At 45.4% G+C, this 10,176-nt stretch overlaps 1 protein-coding gene across 2 annotated transcripts in view; it reads right to left on the bottom strand.

Annotated features, from left to right (window-relative positions):
* NAV1 (neuron navigator 1) overlaps positions 1–10,176 on the bottom strand; it is a 75,426-nt gene that overhangs the window by 20,762 nt on the left and 44,488 nt on the right. For both annotated transcript variants that reach the window (XM_021717102.1, XM_021717103.1), the window contains exons 8-13: positions 8,595–8,765; positions 7,425–7,477; positions 6,637–6,660; positions 6,448–6,525; positions 3,296–3,379; positions 2,937–3,048 (exon numbers count right to left, since the gene is read on the bottom strand). In XM_021717102.1, the coding sequence (XP_021572777.1) occupies positions 2,937–3,048; positions 3,296–3,379; positions 6,448–6,525; positions 6,637–6,660; positions 7,425–7,477; positions 8,595–8,765 (522 nt within the window). The remainder of the gene's footprint in view (positions 1–2,936; positions 3,049–3,295; positions 3,380–6,447; positions 6,526–6,636; positions 6,661–7,424; positions 7,478–8,594; positions 8,766–10,176) is intronic.

Genomic DNA, 10,176 nt, shown 5'->3' with positions numbered 1-10,176 from the left:
CTAGGCGGGTCTCGAACCCGCAGGCTCAGGCAATCCACTCACCTCAGCCTCCCAAAGGCGTGGGATTACAGGCTGAGGCACCGAGCCCGGCTAAAACTTTGTTCTTCAAAGCATGCTTTCAAGAAAGTGACAAACCACACAATGGGAAAAAATATTTGCAAATCATATATCTGACAAGGGCCTTTTATCCAGAATATATGAAGAAATTTTAAAGCTCAACAATAAAAGACAAATAACCTGATAAAAAATGGACCAAGAACTTGAATAGACATTTCCTCGTAAGACATACAAATAGCAAATGACATGAGAAGATGCTCAATATTCTTAGCCATCAGGAAAACAAAAACCAAACCATTAGGATGGCCATAACAAAAAAGAGGACAATAAGAGCTTTTTTAACAAGGTATGGAGCTAACACAGATAGTACTGGTAGGAATGTAAATGGTACAACTGCTATGGAAAACAGTTTGGCAGCTCCTGGCAATTCCACTCTTAGGTAGATTCCCAAGAAAAATTAAAACATCGTATCTGCACAAAAACGTGTACAGGAATGTTCATAGTGGCATTATAATAGGCAAAAAGTGAAAACAACATAATGCCCATCAACTGATGAGTAACTAAACAAAATGTGCTATATCCACACAATGGATTACTATTCAGTCTTTAAAAAAATGATGTACTGATACATGACACAACATGGATGAATCTTGAAAACATTTTACTAAGTGAAAGAAATGAATTACAAAAGACTACATATTATATGACTCTATTTATATTAAATGTCCAGAACAGGCAAATCCATAGAGATGGGAAGTAGATTAGTCATTGCCAGGGAGTAAGAGCAAGCAAAATTGGAAGTTCTACTCCCCATTTAATTATCTATTTATTTATTTTTTGAGTTGGGGCCTCATTCTGTTGCCTAGGCTAGAGGGCACGATCATGGCTCACCACAGCCTCAACCTCTTGGGCTCAGGCAATCCTTCTGTGTCAGCCTTCTAAGTAGGTGGGACTTCAGGTGTGTGCCATCATGCCCGGCTACTTATTTTGTAGAAATGAGGTCTTGTTATGTTGCCTAGTCTGTTCTCGAATTCCTGGTCTCAAGCAATCCTCCTACCCTGGCCTCCCAAAGTGCTGAGATTGCAGACCACCGGCCCAACCTATTTATTCACTTTTGTGATAAAAATTTTCTGGAATTAGATGATGATGATGGTGCACAAGCTTGTCAATAAACTAAAAAAAATCTGAATTATATACTTTAAAAAGGTGAATTTTATGGTATGTGAATTTTATCTCAGTTTTTTTTTTTTAAAAAAAGGAGCTATAGAAGTCACAGGATAGATGTGAACACTACAGGATAGATGTGGGAAAGTATGTAGAATAATAAGAAAAAACGATGTGGCTGGAGCCTTGGGAAATAACCAGTATTTGAGGAGGTTCCATGAAGGAGTCAGAGTAGGAGGAAGAGAACAAGACAGGAATGTTGACTCAGAAGCGAGAGGAATAATTTAACGAAGAAAGGAGACGTTAAACAGGGCCAAATCGTGAAAATCTTGGGTAATCAGCAGTGTGTGTGTGTGTGTGTGTGTGTGTGTGTGTGTGTGTGTAGGAGAGGCATTTTTGGAGCACCTATGATGTGCCTGGCATTGTATGTCAACATACATTCTCTGAATTTATACAACAAATTTTGGTTTGGTGTTATATTTCCATTTTTACAGAAGTCAAGTAAAATAAGTACTATAAATTATAAGTCGGGTTTAGGAAAAATTAGGGTCACTGATGACTTTAGTGAAAGTGATTTTAGTAGGGTGATGGTTACAGAAGTGTAATTATAGTGGGGTTAGGTATGAAAGGGAAGTGGAAAGGTAGGGTAGACTGTGAAGGAAGAAAAGAGATCAGATTATGGTTAGAAAGAACACAGTTTGATACATTTTCCCTTTAAGATATAAGAGCCTTTAGCAGGTTTATAAGCAGAGGGGAAAGAATGAACAGAGAATAAGAGGACAGAGGTGTAGGGGAGAAGGAGAGGGAGAGGAGGGGAGGAGAGGAGAGAGGGAGGGGACGGAGAGGGAGAGGAGGGGTGTATAATTACTAGAGGAAGCATTAGATAAGGGGTTGCTCTTGGCCAGAAGAGATAGCTCCTTCCAACAAAATGGGAGATAATCAAATATGAATTGGATAAATGTAAATCGATGGAGTGGAGTATAGTCAATGGGAGTTCTCACTTGAAGATGTTCATTTTCTTAGCTAAGGAGTGAAGTAAGTCAGTGGTGAGAAGAGGGGCTTGAGAAAATTAATGAAAGTAGAGAACCGCTGATAGCGGAATACAAAAGAAAATTGATTATGGATGAGTAAAAGTACTGCCAAGCTATCCTGAGGGCCTGGCTGGAGTTAGAGATCACAGATTTTTGTGCCATCAAACTACCAACCAGCTTGACTTCTGTAGTAAACCTTGACTGGCTAATCAATGCCAAGGCTATGTTGCCATTTGAGCCCCAAGTAACCTAGGTGAATTTTGGTTGTCTCATTTAAAGAACAGACTGCAACCCCCTTGGAGAACTGAAGTGAGGGTCAAATGAGATTATGTGTATGTGTGTGGACACACAACACATTTGTATACAAATGTAAAGTGCCATTTTCATGACTGCTTTTGACAGTTCTTTTGCTCTGACCTAAAGGTTAGGAGGGGGCCTGTGGGGATTATAAGTCTGCTCTATTTGCCTTCATGCCCTGGGATGGGGGGTCATGGCTCTAGCACTCCTTAATGACCAGTCTGGACTTCGCATCTAAACGCTCTCTCTCTCTAAAGGGCATCTAAACGCTCTCACTTTCTAGTAATTTAATACAGGACCTGGCATATTATGGACCCAGATAAAAATCTGCAATCATCTTCCTTTCACCTCATTCCTCTTCTCTCAATCTGTGGCTAAATATCCTACCTTTGGGTGTGGCTTCTGATGCATTAAGGGCTCCCTGAATGACTGCCTGGGCCTCAGAGTTCTTTTTCTTCAGAAAGTCTATAGTTTCTCTCAAATCCAGCAGCTCAGTGTCCTAAGGGAAAAGTGAAAATGGTGTCATTAGTTGACAGACCTCTTACATTGTGTCAGGCAATGGGTAAGGCACTAATATTCTTCCAAATTTGATAGAGAAGGGTAGGGAGTTGGGACAAGGAAAACGGTCACATTGTCTTGGGGGCAGGTTGAAAATCCAGGGTAACAGTAAGGAAGGGAGAAACTGGCACTGATTGTTTGGGAGAATCCCCTCACAGCACCTGGCCCTCCCCTCCCAGGCCTCTCACCTTCTCCTCAGCTGTCTCTGCCAGATGTCGTAGGCGGGATGTCATATTTACCAGGCTCTGCTCGAAAGCAGCCACTAGATTAGCCTGAAACAAATACATTAAAAGTTTCCGAAACTGCTTGAGGCTGAGAGAAAGGAAATGGCTGACAATGGAAATAGTTTTAACTGATTTTTTGGGTCTCAGAGCTGACCAATGCCAGAAAACCTCTTTTAAAGTTTTAAAATATTGATTTAAAGGTTTTTAAATATTGATTTCCTTGAGCAGACAAAGAAGAATCAAAGAAATTTTCTGGTGGGAATTTTATTCTAGCATCTTGAATAATGAGGCCCGTTAGAGGCAGGGCAGGCTTTTTAAGGCTCTTCGAATCTTGAGAACCAGAATCTACATCTACCGGAGGTAGGACTGTCCCTCTTCTCTATGTGATATCTAGAAGTCCAGAACCTATGGGGTCGTACCTATTATTTTGGTTTAACTCTTCCGTTGTGAGGTTGGCTGGCACCCATGGGACCAAAGAACCTCCCATCAGAAACCGTTTGGTACATCTCTTCCACTTCTGCTCCTAGAGTGGCCCTCCACTGATTTTTGCTTTGAAGTTGCTCCTTGCTCCTGGTTTCTTCAAGCTCTACTTTGAAGGGCTAGAGAGAAGTAGGCTCAAGAAACTTCAGGGGCATTCCACGGTCTGGCCACTAGGTGTCAGATCTGTTTCATGAGCAGTGAAGGATACTGGAGGCCTATCTGGACAAGAGGCAGGCTAATTCTGAAGGTGCAAGTGGGGCTTATTAATAAGGCCACTTGGAGCATGGTTTGAACTCTAGCTGGCTAATTGGCAGTAGGATGTATAGGCAAAAGAAAGAGAATTTAGGCAATGGGACTAGAAAAGGGAACACTCGGGGATACAGAATTAGCCACTATGAGGGTATCTGAGCAATGTGGAGACCCTATCAAGAAGTAATACACATATTCTGGGCAGCTCCTTCATACAGAACTCTAGGATGTCTACGACATTCTCACTGCTCCTGCTGGCTCATAGTTCTCCCTCCCTGTTGGGTCACTTTAGTTTTCACCCACTGCCCTTGAAACATGTGTGGAGCCCACTTTCATTGGCTATGGCTAGAGGCGATCTGAATCGTTCCCATCTGAGCCTTCTCTTCAACTTTTACTATAAATCTGCCAAGGCTTGAGCTGTGTAGGAGATATATGTCATGCCTGAGCAGCTTCCTTTCACCTACTATACAGGGACTTCTGTCTTCTTGACTTCAGTTAATGCTCTTTGCTTCTCTACATGCCTGTAAACAGATTGCTTGTCGTCCCTGGAAAACTACTCAAGAGGAACCCCAAGAATTCCCGTGTGCTTTACTGCAATTGGCCTTCCCTCACCTGGGTAACTCCTTTTGCTCTGGCTGGATTTCCTGCCCTCTCTCTCCTACATTTCCTCTTCCTACTATAAACCTCTTCCTACTAATCCCTGTAAGATCTCAGGGTACCTGTAAGATCTCAGGGCTAAGTAGTGGTGCTGCAGAAAAGCTAGCATTTGAGAGGGGTAACGTGTTCTGGGCCCCTCCCTATCTAGGGCGTGCCCTCAGCTTCAGTGGCTAGGAAGTTCTATGGCACATGAAACCGGTTTGGTTTGGAATCAGAGGATCCTGAACAGAGTTGTGGATCCTTCCCAAGTCCTGGCATCACATCTCCTTCTTGAGGGCAGGGTTTTGACCCTTGGCAAAAAGATTCAGAACCCACTGTGTCTGGGTGTTTAGTTTGTTCTCGTTTAGCCAACTGGAACTTCCTGTTCTTCGAAAAATCATCCTCTAAATTCATTTTCTTGGCACTAGCCCAGGCTTGACAGCACGATGGCTGACAGATTGCAGTGTAAATGAATCAGACATAATAATGTTCTCTGCCTCCCTGGCGCCTCTTCCCCCAGCATCTCCCAGACATGAATTTCCTGGGGTGTGCAGGACGTGACCCAGGCCACTGGCCTGGGAGGGTGTGGCACAAGGGAGCGAAAAGATGGTTCTTGTGTATGTTGCAATTCTTATGGGTCCCGGTGAGTGGGAAAGAGTGCTTGCTATACACTTCAAACAAATTGGTAAGTATACAACTTATGAGTTGAGGGTTTTGGAAAAGAGAATAAAGAGAGTAAGTAGTGTGGTGAGAGAAATACAGCTGAAATATATTGGAAACATGCAAAATCTTGGTGGAGATTCTTCTACCTAATTCCAAGGGATAGACCCCAGGCCTGACAGCTGGGTTCCCCAGAGAGGAAGGGCAGAGAGAAAACCAGAAACTACTGCGGAAATTGCAGACATGGTTACTTTTGTGCAAACACTTGGAAAGCTCCTGCAGATCCGGCTCAGCTGTTGTTTACAGCATTGGGGAAAATGGCTCTTATGTTCTGTTTGCAAGTCAGTCACAGGAGAGAAACTACCACAGTCTAGTTGGAGGAGGTGGCTTCATTTCTTCCCATCTTTCAGAGTAAAAAAACTGAGGCCTAAGCAAAGAAAGTGACTCATTCCAAATGGAAGTACTGAGGGTAGGCTGAGAGCAGTTACAAAGAACTCTAGCTCTCAACCTAACGCTCAGATCGTTTCTGCCAACTGCCTAAGGAGATGGCTCAGAAGAGGCAGTTGGGAATGAAGCAGTTAGACTAGAATGAGAGGTAGGTTTCTCAGTAGTGTTGTTAATACCAGACAGAATTCTAATGGCAAATTCTGTGTATGTCTAGTTATGTGGCATAAACAAAGACATGAACATACCCTAGGGCAGTGGAGAAGGTTCTGAGGGCTCTGCAATTATAATCCATAACTATTTTTGTCCATGGCCAATGGCAAGGTTATTTCCACCCTCATGGAGAACCACTGATAATCAATCCTCTTTTCTTTCTCTAGGAAGCTCAAAGCATCAGACATGAACTCAGTCATAACTATTAATTAGAGTGGAAGCAAAATGGTTTTTTATCTTTAAAAAATTGAGGTGCAGAGAAGGGGAAGGACAATCCCCAAATCCTCTATTGTAGAGCTATAAAGATGACCCAATCCCTTGAAGTCTAAGCCCAGAGGATACTTTATCAAATAATTTTCCCCCATGGCTGAACTTATCTAACTATAGCCAAAATAACTGCCTGGGTCTTTCCCTACTTCTCACACAGCACTCACATTGGCAGAAAGCTGAGACGTCAGGGTGGCCACTTTTTCCTGGGATGATTCCAGTTCCCTACGAAGCTTCCGGATTTGCTGTGAAAGGAAGAGAAATACAAACTACTGGTGGCGGAAGACATATAAGATTAGGAAGAAAAATGGGGTACAGCGATGTTAACAAGCAGAGACAAAGGCTATGCACCCTACCTCAGATTGCATCCTCTCCTCAGCCTGAAGAAGGGAGCACAGAAGGAGAGAAAGAAAGAAAGGAAGTAGTTACTAAGAGGTGAGGAAGTCAGGTCCCAGTGGCAGGATAGAGAACTGGAAGAAGCGTGATTCAGAGGTACAGAGAGGCTAAATCTCTTGTTTCCTGGCCCTGGCTCCTCATAGGACTCAGCTCAGATGTATACTAGGGTTTCAATAAAATATTTCTCTGGAGCTCATCTCTAGCCAACTCTGTCGTTGCCAAGAAGGCTAGGAAATGAGACTTTGGTCGGTCTGAAAACTGTTACTGCCAGCAATTTGGAGTAAAGAATTAGGGGCAAAACAAATCTAAGAACCAAGGACAGCCTAATAGTCAAATGCTGTGGCTGGTGCTCCACAATGAACACTTGGTCAGTTCTGGACACTGTTAGGGTGCTAGAGGCCTAGAAACTTACATCTCAGCTTGCCATAATGTTTCCCACTTACTGTGGCACAGAAAGGGCTCTATAACAAGGGAATTCTCTATTTTTCAGAGGAGAAAAAATGTTACCAGGCTTGCTCAGGAGTTGGCGGTGAGGTCTGAAAGACCACTGAGGATGTGAGGCACCCAAGCGAGTGCTCTAAGCTCTAGGCACCCTTCCCTGCCCCTACTTTAGATCCATAAGGTGCAACGAAGAAATAGCAGTGCCCCCATCCCCCACCCAGTTACCCAACCAGAGGAAGTTCTAGGGGGCATGGAATGATAGGGCAGAGGGGATTAGGGAGGAAGGAAGAGAAGTTCATGCTCTTACTGAGGAGTAGGTGGAGGAGGCACTGGAGGCCAGGGACAGCACTGAGCCGTGAACTGAAAAAGAACACAGACAGTTAATGGAGGGTTCCAAGAACAAGGGGTTCTTGGGAAGAGCCCTAAGGCAGAGTTTGGATTCTGATTCTGGAGGGCATCTGGAGCAAACAGAAAGAACAGAGCAGGGAACCCAACTGGAGTCACAATAGCCCAAAGCAGGCAGGTGTCTGCAGAGGACAGGTCCTGAGTGGTCAGCTTCCTCTTCCAGCCTATATCCTCTGTCAGCCTGGGTATGGTAGCCCTTGCTTAGCCTGTTCCAAAGGGCACAGGGTTTTGAGAAGGGAAAGGAGATTTTTGTGGTAGTTGTCATCTTATCTTCCCTGTCAGGAAAGTATTTTCACTGAAGAAGAGGGGAGTTTCTCATCAGAGCTGCTCAGAATATAAGCTGCAATTCTGCCTGAATTCTTATTCTTATCCTTCCTCCTCTCAGCTTTGGGGGAACTTGCCTAGGATCTTGGGGATCATACAGATGAAAACAATATTTAAGGGGGGAATACTCATTCTGATTATTCAATAGAGCCTACGGAAAGAACTAAAGCACGTCTACAAGGAACGCCTCCTGAAATGACCATCCTAAAAATAATAATGGGACATCTAATCTACCGTAAGCCTAGTCTTCTACCTCCGATCAACATTAACACCCAGATAACCACCAACAATTAGATGGCCCTACCCGAGGCTAATCTTTGGACCATTCTTGAAAGAGGAATGAGATGCCTAATTCTTTGTAAAGATTTAAGAGCTACCACTATGTCCTTTTATCTTTTCATGTATTCTGAGAGACTGTGGGGAAGAAAGACTATGACTCAAATGAGAGAAGCTGTAGTTTTCAGAGCACCCTGAGGGGTGCCATTTAACCCTTCCATTCTCAGTCCCCCCCCCAGCCCCAATGATAGATGCTCCATCCCAAAGCCCCAGTGCTAGATGATGCCACCCAAGGTTTCTGGGCCCCCAGACCCTTCAAAGGTATGGGGAGAAAGAGCTGAAATGGCCCAACTCAATGTCCTGTAAATCATATACGTGTGTGTGGTGGTGGGAGTGGTGAGAGTGGAGGTGGTGGGTGAGGGGACCCAGCAGAGCCGGAATGAGCGTGAACCGCGCTGGCATGAAGTCTCACCATCGTCCGTGGGGTCTCGGAAGGATCCTGACCGAATCATTCCCTTGGGTCTCTCGGCCAGGGACAGGGTGCTCCCCATTTGGGAGCCGCTGTACAGCTCGAAGGCCGCCTCGTGGGTGGGGATGCTGTTGGAGCGGGTGATTCTTGGCGTGGTGGCCGCAGTGGGACTCACTGGAAGGACAGAGGGAAGGGGGACAGGAAAGGGTGGGGGAGGGCAGGAAAAGAGGCAGGGTCATCAGCTCTCCGGTCCCTTGGGGGATGGAGCACCAGGAGCATGGGAGGCAAATGGGGAGAGGGCAGGAGAGGAGGGGGCAGGCGGGGCAGTGGGAGTGTGCAAGCAGCTGGTGGTTAGGAGTGGGGTCCCTCCTGGCGAGATCAAGCCCTAATGGAGAAGGACCCTGCTTCTGGGGTCAAGACCTTCCCTCAACCCTGCCTGCCTCAGAATTGTTGCTTTTTGAAGGTTAGGCTGGGGGCCTAGCAGCTTTTCCGAAACCTTCACATCACTCAGATGTGCTGATGAAAATGGGATGTTGTGGTTCTCTAAAATACAACTGGCAGCTGTTGAACTGGTCTGAGAATTCAGACCAAGACTCAGATCTGAATGATGGAAAAGAACCAGCTCGAGAAGGGGGCTGGGCAACGGGATCCGATGGGCTGGGCATTATGGAAAGGAGTGAGCATCTCCCCACAAAGCACCGTCACGCTAAGTTACTGGGCTGGCTCCAAAGCATCAAGAAATATGGCCCTCTTCGCCTAGCATTTGCCCGGCTTGGAGGTCAGTCAGACAGAGAGGGTGAAAGTGTCACGTAAGGCTTGTGGAATTTGCTTCGCAGTTGGGCACAGCTGAATCCTGTTAACCTGCAGCTTCTTCCCACTTTGTCCCCTGCTGGGGTTATACAGCCTCTCAGGGTTCACACCTACATAAAGCTCTCATTGTCTATTCTTTTGCCTCCACACGGGCAGGTGGATATCTAATCTGTCCTTGAATACCTGTGCAGAAGAAGACTTTACATCTCTCTTTGGCTCTTTCAAGTCCCTAAGGTGATCATTGCTCAGCCCAGTCCCTCATTCTGCAACATAAATGCATTTCTTCTTGTTTGGTCCTCAGTGGAGATGGAGAACAAGTGGTCCCATGCTCCACTGAACAGCCCATCGGAGGCCAGATGACCCTTCCTTAAGAATGGTTCCTTTTCCTAGGCAAAGTGATCCCAATTCCCAGTCTTCCCCAGATTCCCCACAGTCATCACATTGGTGTGTTACAATTCCTTGCCTTTAATTAACTGCTGTCTTTCACTCAGTTGAAAGAAGAGATGGATTCAGAGATGCAGCAAGCAAATAACAGGCTATCCCAGGCACTGTCCTGAAGGGGGTCCTGTCAGGCCAATCCTGGCATACTACTTCCCAGAACCGGGGCTTGTGTACTTCTGTGCTGAGGCCAGGCCCTCCACCTGAATGAAGCTTCCTCCCCTCCCAGTATCTGAATCATGAGTCATTTCCTTTTTTACCCAGCTTTCCCTTCCCCTTAGGCTTTAGAAAGGGTGTAGCCAGGACACGCCTTAGCCAGCTCTGCCTTCAGGGCAAT

Source organism: Carlito syrichta, unplaced genomic scaffold, assembly GCF_000164805.1.
Source record: "Carlito syrichta isolate Samal-C Ts95f unplaced genomic scaffold, Tarsius_syrichta-2.0.1 Scaffold309294, whole genome shotgun sequence".
Lineage (NCBI taxonomy): Eukaryota > Metazoa > Chordata > Mammalia > Primates > Tarsiidae > Carlito > Carlito syrichta.
Note: the sequence above shows the minus strand (reverse complement) of the source record. Positions and strands in the feature narration are given on the sequence as shown.